This window comes from Microcaecilia unicolor, chromosome 5, assembly GCF_901765095.1.
Source record: "Microcaecilia unicolor chromosome 5, aMicUni1.1, whole genome shotgun sequence".
Lineage (NCBI taxonomy): Eukaryota > Metazoa > Chordata > Amphibia > Gymnophiona > Siphonopidae > Microcaecilia > Microcaecilia unicolor.
Genome location: NC_044035.1, coordinates 86,506,080 through 86,529,216, shown reverse-complemented (window position 1 = coordinate 86,529,216; position 23,137 = coordinate 86,506,080). Strand labels below are relative to the sequence as shown.

At 43.5% G+C, this 23,137-nt stretch overlaps 1 protein-coding gene across 4 annotated transcripts in view; it reads right to left on the bottom strand.

The window, feature by feature from the left end:
• LOC115470142 (neutral ceramidase-like) overlaps window positions 1–23,137 on the bottom strand; it is a 160,602-nt gene that overhangs the window by 71,675 nt on the left and 65,790 nt on the right. For all 4 annotated transcript variants that reach the window (XM_030203090.1, XM_030203091.1, XM_030203089.1 and 1 more), the window contains 2 exons: window positions 23,026–23,103; window positions 17,018–17,138 (listed from right to left, as the gene is read on the bottom strand). In XM_030203090.1, the coding sequence (XP_030058950.1) occupies window positions 17,018–17,138; window positions 23,026–23,103 (199 nt within the window). The remainder of the gene's footprint in view (window positions 1–17,017; window positions 17,139–23,025; window positions 23,104–23,137) is intronic.

The window sequence follows — 23,137 nt, the reverse complement described above, 5'->3', positions numbered from 1 at the left end:
AAAACAATGTGTTATTGTAACCCCTCCCCCACTCCTGGTTTCAAAAAGAATATAGTCTGAGCCGAGTGTTTCACCCAGAGCAGAAGAAGGGCACAAAAAAACTTTGAAATAACAATTGATTAGTAAAAGTTCACTTTATTCTAATATGCACTTAAATGAACACAATAGATTCCACCCCTCAGTAGCCTTAACCTTACATTTCTTTATTTCCCATAGGTTCCTCTATTCTCTATAAGGCTCAACTTCAGAGTGACTTCACATCAGATAAGTAGCAGTTTAATTTCCTAAACTAAAGTTTAAACATGCATGCAAAAGATTATATTCTAATATGAGTCCCTTATATAGAATTGATTCTTTGTTTCTTTTCTTCTTTTTCAGGTTTTGGTTTTTCCTCCGGAGACTTCAAGGTAAGTATACTATTTTTCTCTTTATTCCATTAAAGTTCAAAAGGATACTTTTATTTACGTCCCATCAGCTGGCTTTGTATCTTCTCTATTCTGCCAATCGTTGGGTACCATAAGCTTGCTGCGGAGTTGAACCCTGGCCAGGGTACAGGAATCAGGAATGAAGACACCTACTACTCTAATCTATAACAAAGCAATAACCCTAAAATCTAACTGATCCCCACAATACAGGTGCCTACTGCACACATTTCCTATCTAGCTTTTAAAAAAACATATAATTATTATCCCTACTCTATTTACCTCCCCCCCATCAAAATTTTAATAACATCAGTGTGTGCTAAGTAGTTCTTTAAAATTACAGGGTTGAAATTTTAAAAAACCCTTTTTGTTTATAATCAATGAGAAACTTAAACTTTCAGGTTAGCTTTTCACTTTTTAACTCTTTCTAAACCATTTATGTTCCATAGAGTTCTAAAGTGCTATCAAGCTACCACTAGCTCAGGACCCCTTTCTCAGAGAGCTCAGAACACATTAATCTGAGAACAAGATTGAGGAATTTAATTCACTTACAATCTCAACTCACAGTCAGCCATCAATATTTTTTTCTAAAGCCCTTTTAATCGCGGCGGGCTTTCAAATTAAATGAACTACTTTTAACTTTTCACATCACACTCATATGACACATTTTTACACACTTTTACTTAATTTTAACCCAAAGTTTCCCCTCAGCTGAGCACAGCTCTTAAACACAGCTCTGCCCTGCTCAGCACTCACCTCCCAACTGACAAACCGTCACACTTAGAACTCTTACCCTAGCTCCTGCCCCAGCACGAGCCCAACACTCCAAACCCCACAGTACCTAAACACTACAATTTTATATTATTTTAAACAAATTCTAGACATTTACAAGTAACCAGCTTCTTAATTATAAACAAATAACCATACCTTTTTATCCCTGGAGCCTTAAAACGTCCCTTTTCCCTCCGTGCACGAGCCTCTCGCCGCTCCATTCACGAGACAACAGCTGACTCGTGTCATCAGCTGTTTTTACTTCCCCACGCGCTCCCTTCCTCTGTCCAGCGCATGCTGCACTCTCTCCGCCGCATCAATAAAATAAAACATTGGGAGAGTGCACCGGAGCACTCTTCCCACCATCTCCGGTCTCACCTCCGACTTCGTTTGTCTTCAGAACCGGCTCTCCCGCTAAATAGAGCCGGTTCCCTTTAAAATTAATGATCCCCTGGGCCCTGCGTCGGATGTGTACGTCTGACGTCATAACGCAACGTCAGACACCGACGCAGGGCCGATCAGCGTCCAGTCTTCCCCTTCTTCGCCTTCGCTCCCGAATCAGCAAACTCCCTCCTCCCTCTCCTTCCCTGCTGGGCCCGAAAACCGCCAGTGACGCCAGGCCTCTTCAAAAGAAATCGCCGCTACATACGCTGCCACCGACCCCCAGCAGAAGCCCCGATCCCAGAAATAACCCGGACGCCGCCGCCCAACAAAACCGCCAATCAGCTAAACAGCTGATCGCCGCTCCCTCAGTGCACTTCTCCTCTCTCCCGGTGCCGATATCGGCGCACCGCAACAAAACATGCGGCTGCCGGATCTCCCTCCACAAGCGACTCCAGGTACGTTTCTTTAACCCTTCGGGTTACATTATCAAAATTTCAGAATCTAACAAACAGATCCCTATTCAGACACTTGGCCTTGCAGTCACACATGTAGAACAGAGATAGCCCCTCTTCAAATTCTTCAAAAATTAGCCTGAAATCCTAAGAAGTTAGACTCTGCATGCAGCACAATAGCCTTCCCATCGAGCACAGCTTAGGATCTAGCTAGGACAGACTTAATCAGCATAAACTAACATATTCTACAATCTGAGTTGGACAGACTAACAGGAGTTACTGAAGTGGGAATGAGAGATAGGTGATGGTTAGGAATTGAAAGCAGGCATCTAGCCCTCCTGTCCTGTGAGTTGCTGTGTTGGGGGTGGGGGTGGAAAAGGGTGGGTCAGGTGTAGCACTAAACAGCAGTCTCTGACAAAACAAGGGTCCAGGCTCTGCTGTGCTGTCTCTGTTTGAGCCCTCTCTGGGCAGAGGACAGAGGTTAGCTGAGCTCCCACAAGTTATTTCAGAGCCAGATTCAGTTGGAGCAGTGACGTCCTCTGACAAACACAAGGAGGATATTTCTCTGCTTGGGAGGGGGGAGGGGACGGGACAAAGTGGACAAAGGGGAGCCGGTGGATCAGGGGCGTAGCCACGGGTGGGCCTGGACGGGCCCAGGCCCACCCACTTTCCCTCCAGGCCCGCCCCAACATCGTCGTACCAAGGCGGGGCAATCCGCCCCGCCGGCATCACAGCTCCGTCGAGGAGCAGACCACCCGGAACCCAACCTTAAAAGAAGAATCGGACAGTGAAACGCCTCGCGTTAGCTGCTCTCTCTACCCTGTTCTGCGCTGCTGCAGCTGTAAAGCGATTTGCTCATCGGCCCTTCCGTCACCGTGTCCCACCCTCTGATGTAACTTCCTATTTCCGCGAGGGGGGGACACGGTGAAGGAAGGGCCGACGAGCAAATCGCTTACAGCTGCAGGCAGAGCAGGGCAGACAGAGCAGCAGACGCGAGGCGCTTAAGATGGGGCATTAGCAGCAGTGGGGTGTCAGAGGGAGGGGAAGGGAAAGAGGTCAGATGCTGGAAGGAAAGGGGAAGATGGCAGAGGGGACAGGAGCTGAATGGGAGGGTCAGAGTGAGAAAGGGAAGGGACACGTGCTGGTTGGAAGGAGGAAGAGAGGGGCTGGATGGGATCCTGAAAGAAAGAGTCAGAAAGAAGGGGAGGAGGAAGATTTGGAAGAGACAGTTACTGAATGGAGAGTGGGAAGGGACAGGTGCTGGTTGGAAGGGAGAGAGCTACTGGACATGGGAGGGAGAGGAAGAAGGGACTGGAGGGAAGGGAGAGAGCTACTGGGACATGGGAGGGAGAGGAGGAAGGGGCTGAAGAGCTGCTGGACAAGGGAAGAAGAGGAAGAAGGGACTAGAGGGGAGAGAGCTGCTGGACATGGGAGAATAGGGAGAGAAAGAGGGGAGATGGATGAAAGGATGCAGAGAAAAAGCAGAGAAACTAGAAGGATGTGGAGAGAGGGAGGAGACTGAACAGAAAAGGGTACAGAGATAGACACTGGATAGAAGGAGAGGGGAGATAGAGACACTAGATGGAAGGATCAGGAGAGAGGGTAGATGAGTGGAAGGATAAGGAGAGAAAGAGGGAAGACACTGGATGGAAGGGTACATAGGCGGTCGGTGGCCCAACTGTTTGGGGAGGCTAAAAGGGGCGGGGTTAGGGGTGGAGCTTAAATCCATAATTGTCTGATAATACACAGAAAAAATAAATAAATAAAAATAAAAGTCATAATACCTTTTATTAAATTTAGATATTAGATATGTATCATATGTCAAAGAATAAAGTGGTTGCTCAAAGCATATACTAACCACAATCGCTCAACTGTAAAACACTATGCACAAATTTGTGCAAAAACACACTCAGAACCTTACTGTAGCATAACACTAGGCAGACCCTAATACACCAATATACCACCCATATGGAAAATGCAGACCGTCAACAATATGAAACAAGGGATCATAATACAACAATTCTCATGTGGAGCCACAAAACACCCTTTTAGGGTGGATAGTGTTCACAATGAGCTCCTTTTATTAACGACTATATGTAGATCCTTCAAGAGGTAGTGTGTCGTGATTTAGGCTCTAAAACCCTTTCTGATGTTTTGTTGCCACCTCAGTAAGGCCAATACACAATCTCTCCACTGCAAAACACTATACACAAACTTGTGCAAAAACACACTCATAACCTTAGCAAACCATATCAGCACTAATTCCAAGGACAGGACGAGCTACAACCTTATGTGTGGAAAGGCAGCACTGTAATTACACCGGGCTCTAAAACCTAGTGAAACAAAAAAAAAAACCCAAAAAGGGCTGTAAATACTACACACTAGTAGAATACTGCACCTTGATTACACATTAAAAACACACAACACAACAGATATGAAGGCAAAACTGGAAAGTTACCTCAAGAAGTCAGACTCAGCATGCAGCAATACTAGAAAAATTGAAACTTACATGCAAAATATCACAGATGCACATTTCCAAAAGCTGACATATTCCAGTTAATAAATTCTGAATAAAATACTTTTTTTTAACCTTTGTTGTCTGATCATTTAGTTTTTCTATTCACTTTGGTCCCAGTGTCTTCTTTCCATTTGATATTTTTTCTCTCACCATGTCCACCATCCTCCTGTGTCCTTATGCGTCCTTGTGTGTCTTTATGCGTCCTGTCTACCATCTGTAGCCCTGTCCCTATCCTTTCTCCAGTTTCAGCATCTGCCTTCAAAGTGTTCCGATCCAGCCCTTAAATTCAGCAATTTCCCCTCCATCCATATCCAGCATTTCTCCCCTCCCCTCCATTCATGTGCATGTACTTCCTTTGTCTTTCCTACCCTCCATCCTTGTCCAACATTTCTCCTCTGTTCCCTGCCCTCCACTCCATCCATGTTCAGATTTCTCCTCTCTTCCCTCCCCTCCATCCATCCATCCATGTCCAGCACCTTCCCTCTTTCTCTCCTACCCTTCCATCCAGTGTCATCCCTCTTTCTCTCTGCATCCTTCTACCCATTACCCTCTCCCAATCCTTCCGTCTATTGTCTCCCTCTCCTTCCATCCATTGTCTCCCTCTATATCTCCTTCCTTCTAAACAGTTCTCTCTCTTGACCCTTTTCCATTCAGCATTTCCTCTCTATCCCCATCCTTCCAGTGTCTTTCCTCTTTCCCTCCCTACCCTTACGTCCATTGTCTTCCCTCTTTCTGCCCCCTCCTTCCAGCTTTTCCCTCTTTCTCCCTCCTTTCATTCAGCATTTCTCCGTCTGACAGCTAGGGTCTCCCCCAGTTTCTCCCCAGCAGCTTCTCTCTCCTGCCCATGTCCCCTCTTTCTCCCCCCATCTTTCCACTAATCTCTCTCTCTCTGTGTACCCCTCTTCCATCCAGCATCTTCTCTCTGGCTCTCCCCTGCTCTTTTCCATGGCCCCTCTTTCTCTCCCCATCTCTCTCTGGCTTTCCCATGCTCTTTTCCATGTCCCTGGCTTTCCCCTACTCTCTTCCATGTCCCCTCTTTCTCTCCCCATCTCTCTCTGGCTCTCCCCTGCACTTTTCCACTTTCTCTCTCTCTCTCTCCTCTAGTGTTCTCATGCATCCCACCTTTCTCTTCCCTCCCCTTCTTGTTTCCATCACTCTTACTCCTTTCTCCACCCCCTTTTCCCATTCCCATGCCCTGCCATTGCTTTCCTTCCTCCCTCTTCTCCTTAGATGTGGCATCTCACATCCTCCTCTCTCCACCCCCCTTTCCCTTTGGTCGGTCTGTCTGGCATCACTCCCCCCCCCCCCCCGGACTAGTGTGGTACCGTATTGCTCTCCCCCTCCGCTCCTGTCACGTCGTCTTTCAACGAGGCTTCCTGTTCCCATAGCAGCAGCAGCAGCAATGATGTAAGCGCCGTTGCTTTCAGCCTGCCCCGGAAGCCTTCTCTGGACAGCGCCCCTCCTACGCGGGAAGCTGTTCAGAGTGCTTCTGGGGCAGGCTGAAAGCAGTGGCGCTTACATCATTGCTGCTGATGCTGCTGCTGCTACGGGAACAGGAAGCCTCGTTGAAAGACGACGTGACAGGAGCGGAGGGGGAGAGCGGCACCGTACTAGTCGGGGGGACGGGGGGGGTAAAGATCGGGACCGTCGCGCACCAGTCAGGGGGGGGGGAGGGAGCCGGGAGGGAGATGTTCACGAGCTGCACCCGCCCCGCCCTTGCTGCACTTCTGGCTGGGGAGGCTTAGCCTCCCCAAGCCTCTTATACTGGGCGCCTATGGAAGGGTAGGGAGAAAAAGGAGATGCTGGATGCAAAAGAAAGAGGGGAGACACTGGAAGGATGGGGAGAGAAAGAGGGGAGCTGCTGGATGGAAAGAGGGAGAGGACAGAGTAGGGAAAGACTGGAGAATAAGAGGAAGGGGCATGTGGAGATCAAGGGTGAGGAAAAGATGAAAAGCCATAGGTGACGAATGGACAGGAAACCCTGGCAAGAGAAAGACGAAGGAAAGCAGAATCTAGAGACTGGGAGCAACACAATGAGAAAAAGTAAATGGCCATACAACAAAGGTAAAGAAAATAATTTTATTTTTAATTTAGGAAAAGTAATATGGTACCTGTGTTAATAAAGTTTCAGAGACCAATACTTCCTTCCTTAGGTCAGGAGAGGATACCATAACAGCATTATACTGATCTGAGGCAGGAGGTTTTGGCCTCTGAAAGCTCATTGAAAAGGGTGTTAGGCTATTAAATAAATTGTTTTCTGAAACCTGATGCACTGAAAAGCAGCACTTTACCCCTGTGTTACAAATTCATCTGATTAGTGTGCCTACATTTTGCTGGAGAAGTGGGGTAGAGAGAACATTTTGTGCCCACCCACTTTAGGTTCAGGCCCATCCAAAACTGGCAGTCTGGCTACGCCACTGCGGTGGATATTGTATATCTAGATTTTTAGAAGGCGTTTGACAAAGTGCCTCATGAGAGACTCCAAAGGAAACTGAAGAGTCATGGGATCGTAGGCAGTGTATTATTATGGATTAAGAGCTGGTTAAAAGACAGGAAGCAGAGAGTAGGGTTGAATGGTCAGTATTCTCAATGGAGAAGGGTAGTTAGTGGGGTCCCTCAGGGGTCTGTGCTGGGACCGCTGCTTTTTAACATATTTATAAATGACCTTGAGATGGGAGTAACTAGTGAGGTAATTAAATTCGCAGATGACACAAAGTTATCCAGGGTCATCTCGTCGCGGGAGGAGTGTGAAAGATTACAAGAGGACCTCGTGAGACTGGGGGATTGGGCGTCCAAATGGCAGATGAAGTTCAACGTTGACAAGTGCAAAGTGATGCACGTGGGAAAGAGGAACCCGAATTACGGCTATGTCATGCAAGGTTCCGCTTTAGGAGTTACGGACTGAGAAAGGGATCTGGGAGTCATCGTGGATAGAACGTTGAAATCTTCCGCTCAATGTGCTGCGGCAGCTAAGAAGGCGAACAGAATGTTGAGTATTATTAGAAAAGGGATGGAAAACAAGCATGAGGATGTTATAATGCCGTTATATCGCTCCATGGTGCGACCGAACCTGGAGTATTGTGTTGAGTTCTGGTCGCCTCATCTCAAAAAAGATATAAAGGAATTAGAGAAGGTGCAGAGAAGGGTGACGAAAATGATAAAAGGGATGGGACGACTACCTTATTAGGAGAGGTTAAGACGGCTAGGACTCTTTAGCCTGGAGAAAAGGCGGCTGAGGGGTGATATGATAGAGGTCTACAAAATAATGAGTGGGATAGAGCGGACAGATGTGAAGCGTTTGTTTACGCTTTCTAACAATAATAGAACTAGGGGACACAAGATGAAATTAGAATGTGGTAGGTTTAAAACAAATTGGAAAAGTTTTTCTTTACCCAGCGTGTGGTTAGACTCTGGAACTCATTGCCGGAGAAGGTAGTGACGGCAACTGGCCTTACTGAGTTTAAAGGGGGTCTGGACAGATCGTTATTAAATTCTGGGTTTTTGACAGGTTCTTGGGGCCTGGATTGGCCGCTGTCGGAGACAGAGTGCTGGGCTTGATGGACCTTTGGTCTTTTCCCAGCGTGGCAGTGCTTATGTACTTATGACAGAGAGCTGACAGCTTTGGAGCCAGACTGAGATGAGCAGCAGAGATTAGATACTCAGCAGAGCTTGATTGCTTGCAAAGTGGCGGCCCTGAAGGCATGCGCCCCCCTGCAGTGCTTACCCTGCTTACCGGGTTTGACCGGCCCTGAACAAGCCAATTAGCACCAATAATTGGAATTTTAACAAGCAATTACTAGTGCTAATTGGCTTTAATTAAACTTTAACAGCATTAATTTAGGCACAGGATCTATGCTTAAATTTTACGTGTGGGTCCAAAAAGGGGGCACAGCTATGCGAGGGTCATGGGCAGATCAGGGGTGTTCTTTTTATTTATGCATGTTATAGAATTTGAGGGATCCACACCTAATTTAGGCTTGGGGATTTACACCAGGATTTCCTTGGTGCAAATGGCTATGCCTAAAAGTAATAGTGGTTCCTGACATGAAGCGATATTCTATAAATGGTGCCTATCTTTGAGTGCCATTTATAGAATACACATAGCGCTTTTTTTTCCAATATCAATTTTTTAGGTGCCATTTATAGAATTTAGTCCTATTTCCTTAATTCTATAAATTTGCACATGTCCAAGTAGCATGCAAATTTGCAAGCACAAGTTATAGAATAAGGTCAGTTGCAAACGTAACTTAAATCAATAATTGGCTGTTAATTGGAGTTACGCCTACGAGAAAAGCTACACTGGCTCCCACTTAAAGAACGCATCACGTTCAAAATATGTACCTTAGTTCACAAAATCATTCATGGAGATGCCCCAGCCTACATGTCAAACCTGATAGACCTACCACCCAGGAATGCTAAAAAACCATCCCGCACATTCCCCAATCTTCACTTCCCCAACTGTAAAGGTCTAAAATACAAACTAACGCATGTATCAACCTTTTCCTACGTGAGCATACAATTCTGGAACGCACTGCCGCGCAGCCTGAAAACGATCTATGAATTAACTAACTTTTGCAAACTACTGAAGACCCATCTTTTAAACAAGGTATACCACAAAGATCAACAAACATATATCCAGAACTGTCTTATAATTTTGCTTGCTACATTACTATCATGCTTCATCACTATCATGCTACCCAATATCCTTATGTAATACTAAATGTATATTCTCTTATATACATTCCACTTTTCATGATGTATTGTAAGCCACATTGAGCCTGCAAAGAGGTGGGAAAGTGTGGGATACAAATGCAACAAATAAATAATTGGCACCAATTAGCAGTTACATAAGTAACTGACCTCAGTCACTATTCTATATGTTGCAAGTTCTAATTCAGGAGCACACAACTTCAAAGGGGTGTGGACCTGGGAGGGGCATGTCAGGCAGTTATATGCATGGGTTCTAGAATGCTATCATCCATGCCCCTAACTGCCTACAATTAGGCATGAGCATATACACCAGCCATTGAGCTAGCATAAGTGCTCACCCTTAAAGTTAGGTGCATAAATGCAGGCTTAGGTTATTATTCTATAATGAAAATTGCATGAACAATGGCTGTTATAAGATCTGTGATTAGCACGCATCATCCCTGCGCCTAAATTTCAGCACAGTTTGAGAATTTACCTCTATAGGGTCATTCTAAAGTATATTTACCATATCTAGAGCATGTTTTACAAGCAGAAAAATAACTATTGGAAAACTGCTTACAGGCATACATGCAACGTAGTAAACATGCCGAGAAGAGTACACATACTTTGAGATGATCTGCACATAGACATTCCAAGGGGCATAATTTACACAGAGCAAATAGTAAAGCTTAGCAATCACACAGAACAAGGTCAAACAGATAAGCTTGTGTGAGACTAAGAGAAGATCTCTAGCTGATGAACTCATGCAGACTCCAACCCTCCAAAAGACTGCTGAAAAAGCCAGGCCACGCCTTCACGTTGGTTTTAAAGGAGGATTCACTACAGAGGGGAAGAGGGAGATTGTTTCATATGGCAAAAGAAAGAAAAATGCACTGTGCCTAGTGGATTCGAAGTGGGCAGCCTTGGGACTGGGGAGGACAAGGCAATCATCATTTAGAGAGCGGAGAGTATGAGCAGGTGAATATGGGATGATGAGGGATGTAAGGTAGTCTGGAAAGCCTAAGGGGTCCTTTTACTAACGTGCACCAAAAAATGGCCTGTGCTGGTGTAGACACTGGACGCACACAGGTCCATTTTTCAGCGCATCTGCAAAAAAAGCCTTTTTTGGGGGCCGAAAATGGACGTGCGGCAAAACGAAAATTGGTGCGCATTCATTTTGGGCCTGAGACCTTACCGCCACCCATTGACTTAGCAGTAAGGTCTCATGCATTAAGTGGGCGGTAAACGTCAGCGTGCATACAATGCTGAATACTGCCTGGTTAGCACCACGCACCGGAAAATATTCCAGCACACATAGCAGATGCGCATAAAAAATAAAATTACCACCCAGGCCACGCGGTAGCCAGGCGGTAGTTCAAAATTGACGTGCATAGGATGCACGTACACACCTACGCGGCTTACTAAAAGGGCCCCTAAATGAAGTGCCTTGAAGGTTAGGGTCACTATCTTAAAGATTATACACTAGTCTACAGGTAGTCAGTGATGTTGTTTTAGTAAAGGAGTGATGTGATCTGAGCGGCAAGCAAGGCACAACAGTCTGACTGCAGTGTTCTGAAGAGTTTGTAATCATTTTAAAGATGATTGGGGTAGACCTGCCTAAACAACATTATAGTAGTTGAGCCATGAGGTGAAGAAAGAGAGGTTAAGAGCATGAAAATCACCATGGCTAAAAAAGTGCCAAACTGCACAAAGCAGACGAAAGAGAAAGAAAGACACTTTAGACAGATGCAATATTTGGTGCTTACAGCAGAGAAAGAAATCCCAAATAATCCCAAGATAGCGGAACTAGTGACTGGGGATACTTGCAACCCAAATAGAGTTAGGGATGAGGATGGGGGGGTTAGAGAACCAGAAAACCAACAGGTGACAGTTTTCTCAGGGTTGAGAACCAGACGGTGATCAATCAGCCATTTGGCGACTGAGTCTAAACAGGTTTGGAGAGGGGCAATTGAAGGAGGAGATGAATAGGTCAGGTAGGTTGGGTGAATGGGGAGAATGTCATCTGCGTAAAAATAGGCTGAGATACCATAGGACTGGATGAAGGTTGCAAGGGGACTTAAAAACAGGTTGAACAAAAAGGGGAGAGAATCAAACCCTGAGGGACACCACAGTGTAACTCTCTAGTGTTTGAGGCACATGATGGAGTGATGACCTGAAAAGAGCGGTGAGATAGAAAAGAAGCAGACCAAGCTGTTGTAAATTTGTACATGAGAAACTGTGAACTACCAGGACAATTCTGGATGCCTATTTTATAAAGGCAGATAGGCACCTATCAGGCTTATTTTCGAAAGAGATCGCTGGCCATCTTCCGACACAAATCAGGAGATGGACGGCCATCTCCTAAAACCGGCCAAATTGGTATAATCGAAAGCCGATATTTGGACACACTCGCCGGCATTCCGTCGCAGAGGTGGCCAAACTTCAAGGGGGCATGTCGGCAGGGTAGCAAAGGCGGGACATGGGCGTGCTTACGAGATGGCTGGCTTCAGCTGATAATGGAAAAAAGAAAAACGGCGATGACGAGCATTTGGCCGGTTTTACTTGGTCTATTTATTTTCACAACCAAGTCTCAAAAAGGTGCCCAAACTGACCAGATGACCACCGGAAGGAATCGGGGATGACCTCCCCATACTCCCCCAGTGGTCACCAACCCCTTCCCACCCAAAAAAAAACAAAAAAACTTTAAAACATTTTTTTTGCCAACCTCTATGCCAGCCAGCTCCATGACAGCAGTATGCAGGTCCCTGGAACAGATTTAAAGGCAGGTGCGCTAAATTGCATGGAAGAGTCCTTCCCTTACCGATCCCTTAGCGAATCGGTAGGGGAAGGGCATGCATGAAGGAAATCGCATGCAAATGAGCTGCTCATTTGCACGCAAATTTCCTTCCCTAGGAGGGGAAGCCAGTCGGCCAGCTCGTAAAAAAAAAGGATCTTGCTGATCAGTTATGTTATGACTTATTTGTTCTGGAGTGCTGTATTTTGTGATACTGTTTTGAGAAATGTTCAATAAAGACTTCATACAAATTAAAAAAGTCCCTGAGGTGCATTTTCTCTTGATGGCCGTCTTTCTCCCCGAACAGGGAAATTAAAACTGTTTTTGCTCACAGCTTTTTTAGTAGTAACAGTGGGATTTGAACCTGCCACCGCTGCATTACAAGACCAGTGCTGTTACTACTTGGTCACAGCGCCACTTACTTGGATGTCCCTCCCTTTTGATTATACCCCTTCAGGTCTCGCTCAGCCAATCACAGCGCGTTTAGCTGTCTGTGAGTGGCTGAGAGAGACCTGAAGGGGCATAATCAAAAGGGAGGGACTTCTAAGTAAGTGGAGCTGTGGCCAAGTGGTTACAGCAGTGGTCTTGTACTGCAGAGGTGGCTGGTTCAAAACCCACTGTTACTACTAAAAAAGCTATGAGCAAAAACAGTTTTGATTTCCCCGTTTGGGGAGAAAGACGGCCATCAAGGGAATGTGCACAGCAGGGCCTTTTTTTAATTTGTATGAAGTCTTTATTGAACATTTCTCAAAATAGTATCACAAAATACAGCCCTCCCGAACAAGTAAGTCATAGGATAACTGATCAGCAAGATCTAAACATCCAGAAGTACCAGTGCACTATGAATGCTGGCCCCTCCCACGGCTAAATGCCTTGGATTTGACCGGGTTTGAGATGGCCAGTTCCAGTTTCCATTATCGCTGAAAAACGAAGTCGGCCATCTCAAACCCGGCGATCTATGGCATTTAGCCGGCCCCAACCGTATTATCGAAACAAAAGATGGCCGGCCATCTTTTTCGATAATACGGTTCCAGAGAGCTCTTTGCGGCACCGCCAAAATAGATGGCCGGTCATCTATTTGGCCGGCGCCGTTCGATTATGCCCATCCACATTACCTTTATTGCGTACATCCAAGAAAGAAGAATAACATTCAAGAACACAGAAAAAATGCAACACGTTAAATAATGAAACAATAAAAATAATTCAATTGGACCATCAAAGGTGGGAATGATACCACTATCTAACATATGTTTTAATATTTTAATAATACTTTATATACTAAGAATTTCAGTGTGTGGATCAACATGGTTAAAATAAAATATAGTTATGAGTATGGCTAATTCACCACCATTTTCATTATCAATCCAAAACAACTCTAAAGTTCAATCGTGCATTGTGTAAAAAACAACAATTAGATTTTTGTTAGTAAGTGTGCAAAGGATACTCAGACAGAGATTATATCTAGCTCAGGGAGAGACAGCAACGATCTCAAGCAGCCATCCCTGTGCAATGCCAAGCTCCGCCTCCAACACAGATACTCTTAAGATCATAAGGGTTGTCATACTGGGTCAGACTAGAGGTCCCTCTAGCCCAGCATCCAGTTTCCAATAGTGGCCAATTCAAACTACTTAGCCCAGGGAATGTTCTCTCCAATTGGTTTTAAATGTGCCACTATGCAACTTCATGCAGTGTCTCCTAGTCTTTGTACTTTTTGAAAGAGTAGACAATCAATTCACATTTACCCATTCTACTTCATTCAAGGTTTTATAGACCTCTATCATATCTTCCTACAGATATGTATTCTCTAAGCTGAAGAGCTCCAACTTTCCTAGCTCTTCTTGAGCTCTGTTCAGCTATTTAAATATTGGCCCCTAAATATTTTTCCCCTGATTTACTAACTTATTTTCGCTATGGGCTTTGAATGGTAAAACAAGTAAATAAGACCTCCTAAATTCTTTGGGTCCAATATTCAGCCAGCGATGGTGAGCATTTGGTTCACCACCGATGGAGTTATTCACGGATATTCAAAGCCGGGACATGGGTGAGCTTTGGCTTTGAATATCTGGTTATTTTATACGATTAAGTCGATATTCAGCACTTAAGTGGGCTTGGACTAGCACATAAAAAGAGGCAAGACTTTTGTGCAATTACATTTAAGTGGTAAACCTGGCTGCTTAAGAGGGATTCTATATATGGCGCCTAAAAAATCCACGCAGAAAACATTTTCACCTAAGTGTATTGTCTAAGCGGCAATTAGATTTAGGTGTGGTATATAAAATATGCTTAGTTTATATCCCAGCGCTTAAAACTATGCACGTCCATTTATACCAACAAAAGCATGGCGTAAATCCCAGTGCGTAGATTTACGCTCAGAGGCTATATTCTATAACTACGTATGTAAATTTCAGAACACCCACAAAATCACCCATTTCTCCACCCATAACCATGTCCCTTTTTGTGTGTGCATGTTAGAAGTTATGCGCAGTGCATTACAAAATACGCTTAGTGAGTTATACATGTAGATTCTAAGATTGCCAATTAGTGCTCATTATTGCTTGTTAAGTGCTGTTATCAACGCTGATTACCTTGTTAAGCCAACTAATTTATGTGTGTTGTTATAGAATCTGCCTGGATTTCGGCACTGATCTCTAGGTGTGATATATAGAATCTGGGGGTTAAGGGCTGAATATCAGCACTTAAGCAGCCAAGTGCTGACTTTGCCCCACAATGCCCCCAACACAGTCAGCTTGGAGTTAGGCTCTAACAGTGAATTTTAGCCGGTTAAGTGCCACTGAAAATTAGCAGCTAGCCCCAACCGAGCAGGTTAACCGATCAGCGGCCAGTTAAATCGTTTTGAGGCAAGAACTTGCACAGTTGATGTGTGTTTCATATTCAGTGGACATCATCTTTCTAGTAGTTGCTTTAAAAGCCTTATAAAAACAGAAGGTTAGACATATGACATTTCAACTTTTTGGACAAGGACGTTGATGCGACAAATAAAGGGGGTCTTTTACTAAGGCACACTGACGTTTTTAGCGTGCGCTAAAATTAAGTGCGTGCTAAATGCTAAAGATGCCAATGTATTCCTATGGGAGTCTTTAGCGTTTAGCGCGTGCCTATTTTTAGCGCACGCTAAAAACACCAGCGCGCCTAAGTAAAAGATCCCCATAATTTATTAATGGTATTAGAGCACAGTTAGTAAATGACCCCAAGTAATTCGCACTGTTTGAAAAATTATCTCCATGACCCCGACCAAAAATTATTATCATAATTAATCTCCTGATACATCCACCTGGTTTTAGAAGACAGTGCAGGGAAGAATGCAGTGATCTACAGTTCACATGTATTTAGGGGCTGCTTTGCCTGGATCTGTTGCAGGTTGATAATATTTTTTATTTTCTTTTTTGTTATATATGTAAATTTTATGTATGTTTCTTCTGGATAAGGGTGGGTTATAAACAATAATAAATTTAAATCTAGATTCAATAAATGGCACCCAAAGTTAGGCCCCAGGATGATCCACACTAAGTTAATATTCTATAAAAGTCACTCTGCATGGAATGACCTGAGCGTTCATTTCATGCCTAACATAAGGTATAAATGACTGTGTCCAGCTGGTGGCAGTTAGACGCACAAATGGAGATATTCTGTAATATTGCACCTAATTTCTGGGAATACCCTTTCCTGCCCATGCCCCTCCAATGGCCACACCCCCCTTTGAAGTTGCACGCTATGAAATTTAGGCACGCATATTATAGAATAGGGCATAACTCCTGATTACTGCCAATTAAGTGTTTGCTAATGCCAATAATTGATTGTTATCAACTAATTGACTATTTGCAATCCATGCTCAAAATTGCGGATAGAGTCCTTTTACTAAACTGCACTAAGAAATGGACTTTTTAAATTTGTTTCATTAATGGCCATGCACTAATGTTATCATTAGTGCGAACTTAATTTTAAAATGGCAGAAAAATGGTCTACTATTGAATATAAATTAACCACTTGAGACTAAATAGTAAACTCTACAAGTTCACTTGTATTTAATTAACCCTTCTTGGAGCTGGTAATGAACCTTTCAGTAAAATGAAAAAATGAAAATTGCACACTTTTGTATGAAGTTTTCACATCTGAGGCCCTGTTTACTAAGGTGCACTAGCGTTTTTAGCACGTGTTAAACACTAGAGACACCCATAAATTCCTTTGGGTGTCTATAGCATTTACGTGCACTAATATTTAGTGTGGGCTAAATACGCTAACGCACCTATAGCGTGGCTTAGTAAATAGGGCCCTTGATTTTGAATAATTTATTGATTTTACTGATTTTTCAAAAAAAGGCGGGGTTTTGGACCAGTGATTGAATTGTCACTAAATATATGATCAATGATCAAATAACCCTGTTGGGTGTGTTTGTCTTGCGATGTCTGAGGTCCTTTTTCCCTCGTTAATTAAATACAAGTGAATTTGTTGAGTCTACTATTTCTTCTCAAATCATTCATGTGCAACAATTTTTAAAAATTACCACAGCAGCACTTACCACCTCCTAATTAGGTGGCATTAAGGACTCCCACGTTATCAACATGCTAACCAGTTAGCTCGGCAGTAATGTGGACGCGCTAGCCAATCAGTGCATCCACACCTAATCTCCACCCTGACGCCTCTACAAAAAAAATTTTAAGTAAAAAATGAATTACCATGTGGTAATTAGATGGCAAAACTAACGCAGAATGCTTTAGCATACCTTGCTTTAGGCCATTTTTGCTGTGTTAGGCAGCTTAGTAAAAAGGTCTCTTAGTGAATTAGCCCTCTGATGATTTGTTTTCATGTAGGGACCTGTAAGTACTAATGAGAATATTTCCATATATCCCCATCCATTACAATTAAAGGGCTACAGTCAGTTAATCATTTTCAGAAATTAATGTTATTTTCTTCTTTTTGTCTGAACCTTCAGCCTACTGCAAAATCTCCTGAAAATAAATCATCTGACCTGACCCGGCAGTTGTCCTTTGTTCTGCTCTTGTTCAAACAGATATGATGCATAACCCATGTTGTCACTGCTTACAAGATGGTTAGTGTTGTTCATGCTGACTGGGTGGACTGCAAACCAGCTGCAAAGAATAAGGGGACAGATCTTGTGAGATATACACATATCAGCATGCGTTAAAGGGAAATTTACTATAAACTAGGTGCTAACATTTACCTGCACTTTACATATATTAAAAATGGAGGAAGGAAGGAAGGAAGGAAGGAAGGAAGGAAGGAAGGAAGAAAGCGATAACCAGCCTGGTTAAAAAGTGAGGTGAAGGAAGCTATTAGAGCTAAAAGAAAATCCTTCAAAAATGGATCTGACTGAAAATAATAAGAAACAGCATAAGGAATGGCAAGTCAAATGCAAAGTGCTGATAAGGAAGACAAAAAGAGACTTTGAAAAAAAAGATTGCGTTAGAAGTAAAAAAAAAAAAAATACATAGTAAAAACTTTTTTAAGTATATTAACATCAAGAAGCTGTCAAAAAAAATCAGCTGGACCGCTAGACGACTGAGGGGTAAAAGGGGCACTCGGGGAAGACAAAACCACAGCGGAGAGATTAAATTAATTCTTTGCTTCGGTCTTCACCGAGGATGATTTGGGAGAGATACCAGTGCCAGAAATGGTATTCAAAGCTGAGGAGTCAGAGAAACTGAATGAAATCACTATAAACCTGGAAGATCTAATGGTGCAATCTGATAAATTGAAGAGTAGCAAATCATCTGGACCAGATGGTATTTATCCCAGAGTACTGATAGAATTGAAAAATGAACTTGCAGAACTATTGTTAGTAATATGTAATTTATCTTTCAAATCAAGAGTGGTACCAGAAGATTGGAGTGTAGCCAATGTAACGCTGATTTAAGGCTCCAGAGGTGATCCAGGAAATTATAGATTGGTGAGCCTAACGTCAGTGCCGGGCAAAATGGTAGAGACTATTATAAAGAACAAAATTACAGAACATATTCAAAAACGTGGATTAATGAGACAAAGCCAACATGGATTTAGTGAAGGGAAATCTTGCCTCACCAATCTACTGCATTTCTTTGAAGGGGTGAACAAATATGTGGATAAAGGTGAGCTGGCTGATATTATGTATCTGGATTTTCAAAAGGCATTTGACAAAGTACCTCATGAAATACTCCAGAGGAAATTTGAGAGTGTTCTATTGTGGATTAAAAACTGGTTAAAAGATAGAAAACAGAGAGTAGGGTTAAATGGTCAGTATTCTCAATGGAGAAGGGTAGATAGTGGGGTTTCCCAGGGGTCTATGCTGGGACCACTGCTTATTAACATATTTATAAATGATCTAGAGATGGGAGTAACTAGTGAGGTAATTACATTTTCTGACGACACAAAGTTATTAAAGTTGTTAAATCATAAGAGGATTGTGAAAAATTATACAAGGACCTTACGAGACTGGGAAACTGGGCATCTAAATGGCAGATGACTTTTAATGTGAGCAAGTTCAAAGTGATGCGTGTGCAAAAGAGGAACCCGAACTATAGTTATGTGAAGCAAGGTTCCACATTAGGAGTCACCGACCAGGAAAGAGATCTAGGTGTCATCGTTGATGATACGCTGAATTCCTCTGCTCATTGTGTGGCGGTGGCTAAGAAAGCAAATAGAATCTTAATTATTATTAGGAAAGGAATGGAAAACAAAAATGAGGACATTATAATGCCTTTGAATCGCTCCATGGTATGATTGTACCTCAAATACTGTGTGCAATTCTGGTCACCACATCCCAAAAAAGATATAGTAGAATTAGAAAAGGTACAGAGAAGGACAATGAAAATGATAAAGGGGATGGGACGACTTCCCTCTGAGGAAAAGCTAAAGTGGCTAGGGTTCAGCTTGGAGAAAAGATGGCTGAGGGAAGATATGATACAGGTTTATAAATTAATGAGTGGAGTGGAACGGGTAGACGTGAATCGCTTGTTTACTCTTTCCAAAAATACTAGGCCTAGGGGGCATGCAATGAAGCTACAAAGAAGTAAATTTAAAATGAATTGGAGAAAATATTTCTTCACTCAACGTATAATTAAACTCTGGAATCGTTGCCACAGAATGTGGTAAAAGCTGTTAGCTTAGCAGGGTTTTAAAAAAGCTTGGATAGCTTCCTAAAAGAAAAGTCTATAAGCCATTAATAAGATAGACTTGTGGAAAATCCACTGCTTATTTCCAAGATAAGCAGTATAAAATATATTGTACAGTTTTGGGATCTTGCCAGGTACTTGTAACCTGGATTGGCCACCATTGGAAACTGGATGCTGGGCTTAATGGACCTTCGTTCTGTCCCAGTATGGCAACACTTATGTACTTATGCATAAATGTTGTACTAGCATATGTGCACATATATATAGTGTATTCCAATATTCCACCAAAGTGCAATTCTTTAAATGTTGCATAGGGCGTATTTACAAGGGCTGTACACATAAGCAGAGCATGGGTGGGGCATAGGTGGGGCTTCCATTTATGCACCTAACTTACAGAATACTGTGAGTTAATGGCATCACTGCCATATTTAGGTTCTCGCACTTACACTAACTAGATGCAGGGGTGGACTGACAGTAACCTGGGCCCCCGGGATGTAAAGGTGATTTGGCATCCCCTGCCGCAGCTTGCCAGCATCCCTTCCCACACACTGCAGCCCCCTTACTGCCGCAGCTGCCGTCCCCCCTTCTGCACACTACAGTCCCCCAAGCCTCAGTGGGCCCTTCCCTGTCCTATCTTGAAGAGCTTTGGTGGTCTAGTGGCTTCTTCAGGGGCAGGAAAGAACCCCACTCTTTCTTGGCCGTTACCGTTATTCTGAACAGCTCCGCTGTGTTTTCAGAATGGGTGCTAAGACTGCCTGTTGTAGTCTTGTGGGTCTCGACAGTCTCAGCAGCCATTTTTAAAACATGGCAGAGCCAGGCAGGAAAGAGTGTTGTTCTTTCCTGCTCCTGCAGAAGCCACTAGACCACCAGGGCACTTCAAGGTGGGACCAAGGGGGTTGGTTGTTGTGTGCAGCAGTGGCAGGCAACCGGGTAGAGCCTCTGCACCCCCCTAAAGCCTCTGAACCCTCGGGCACTGCCCAGTTGCCCAAATGGTCATTCTGTCCCTGGCTGGATGTTAGGCATCCAATAAAGAACAGAAACCCTACATGATATATTAACTAATCACTATAACATTTCTACTATAAATCAGCAGTATAGCTAAATGATTAAACAGTGCTCAGAACCAGGTGCATGAGCTGAGTTATAGCTGAGCTATTGGCACCATTACCCGCATCATAGCACTGCATGCCCTCCCTACCTGCCACTCTTAATAATGATTGAAATTAGTGTTCTAAAAAAGTTCAATAAGCTGGTACTTAGCTCGGGAGTGCTGGGTGCTATCCGAGTAGAATATGCTGCAGCTGTAACGTCAGCTCACTCCATAATTGATATATCTTCTTTTTTTAATATTTTTCTTCTGCTCAAGTGAAAGTGCAAAGTGCTGCAAAGTGCTGATAAAATGCTGATAAAATATTCACATTGCCTCTTCAACGATGTTAGGCATGCCAAGTTACACTAGAATTCTATAACAGAACCTTGGCACCTAGTTTATTTATTTATTATTTATTTTAGGACATTTATACCCCGCCTTTTGCCGCAGTTTCCATTATAAAATAGGCTCTTACCACACAGTCTCAGGACACCTAAATGTAGATGCCCAGATATAGAATTACCATATTAAAGCTTCTATTGTACTCCTAGAAAAGAGATAACCTACAGTATTGAATTAAATCTGAGTCCTTTTAGTTGTTTTCTCCCCTTTAAGCATATGACTAAGTGGTACCATCAATGCAGCAAGAAATTCACTCAAGGCGGTGTACAGTAAGAAAGGGGAAGTCAACATATATCACAGTAAAAGAATGTAGGAACTGTGTAAAACCATGAGCAGTAAAATAGGCTGCAGCCCAAGGAGAAAGAAATGAAACGGACTAAAATTCAACAAAAAGGCAAAAAGCCTTGACAGAATGACAGAAAAGGTCATTCTTTGAAGAGAATACATAGCACTGCCAAAACCCTGGTTTCCTCATTGAGGCAAAAATATTCTAGAGGATATTTCAGTATTACAGAGATATGGTTGCAAAAGATTTGTAAAGTAATTTGAGTATAACTTTACTTACCTAAAAAAATGGTGCCCTTTTATGAAAGTGCTATAATAGTTATCATGGGTTTCACCATGCATCACATGTTAGTGTGTCAGGTTCTCAAGGATAAGTCTGGAATCGTGAGCCCTTGGGCTGCTGACAGGGAGCGGCAGCAGCAGGCAAAAACCCACCAACTAGGACTGGACAGAATACAGGATTCTCAAGCAGGATACAGGAACTAGCGTGACTGGACAATATTTCACCTGCACTTCACCGCCGTTCCCTAGGGGTTGAGCCCCTAGGTGCAGGCAGCCGGCAGGACTTACTGGATGGAGTGGATCAAGACAAACTTGACTAGACAGGGTACAGGATATAGGGTCTCAAACAGGCAGGAAACAAACACAAGCTTGGCTAGAACAGGGTACAAGGTACAGGGTCTTAAACAGGCAGGAAACAAACACAAGCTTGGCTAGAACAGGGTGCAAGGTACAGGGTCTCAAACAGGCAGGAAACAAACACAAGCTTGGCTAGAACAGGGTTCAAGGTACAGGGTCTCAAGCAAGCAGAAAACAAACACAAGGTTCACAACTAGAAGGGAAAGGAAGCCAAAAGCAGACAAGGAAGGAGCAATCTGGACTGGATTCAAGACAGGATTCAGGAGACTCAAACAGGCAAAGAATACAGACTAGGGACACTAACCAAGAAACAAGGCTAAGCAAGACAAGGCAGAAGTGCACTAAGCACAAACACCAACCTGGACCTTTGGTGTTGCAAAGGCCAAGCAGAAAGTTTCCAGGTAGCTAATAAGCCCATCAGCAGCTGAGGCTCAGCTACAGCAATCTTAAGGCAGCTAAGGGTGAGGCTAGCTGCCAAACTTCCAAGCAAGACTGGAGGGCTACAATATCTGGACCGGACCGAAAAGAGAGTCTGGAAAGTCTATGGCAGCCACTGGTTCTGGCCACCAGAGGGTGAGAGGAGCACAAACCAAGAAAAAGTGTAGACCCATACTAACAGCTATTGGTCATTAAAACCACGGCAAAAACCCCACACTAGCTGCATAATATGGGTGGGGTTATGATGGTGTGGAGCAGAGGAGTGGTCCGGAGTGACAGCTAGCACACAGATTAGTACTGTCCACTGTCATGCCTGCTGTTAGAGCAACAGCAGTCCGGAAGCACAACCACTATTGGAGAAAGTGCTGCCACAGTGCACTGCCCTCCAGTCTGATCTCCACCTTGAAGTCTCAATCCCTTCCCTAATATCTCCCCTCCCTTGCCCAATCCTCCTCCCTTCAAAGTCTCAATCCCTCCCCTGACAGCTCTCCTTCCCAGTTTAATCTCCCTCACAGATCAAACCAACCCTATACCCAATCCCACCTCCCTGTCACTTCTGAGTATTATCTGCCAATGATAGGCCTTTGTTTTTACCCCCTCCCCCTTGCTACAGAGGGACCCTGCATTTCTGCTTTTTGTCATTTCTCTTAGAACACGTGCATGATGTGCATAAAGCTTGCATGTCAAAACCAGCTGTGTAGTTCTGAGCTCCATGAACTGTTTGAAAATTGAATATACACACCGCACATCACCCCCCCTCCCCCCCAATTAACTTTGTTAAGTTCTTTAAAGCAAAGAAGCCATTTGTTAGGTAACTAAGGGCCTCTTTTACATAGGCACACTAATGTTTTTAGTGCACACTAAAAATAAGCATGTGCTAAATTCCTATGGGCGTCTCAGGCATTTAGCACACGCTAATCATTAGCGCACACTAAAATGCTAATATGCCTTTGTAAAAGACTCTCTAAGTAAGCTATTTAAAGAAACAAAATACAAACCAGCTCAAGGACTTACCTGATTATTCCAAGTGGTTGATTGTTACTATCCACCATCTTCAATACTACCATTTCTTTATCTGTGTTTGACTTGTACCTGCACAGTGAAAGAGAGGCATTAGGTGTTTTAA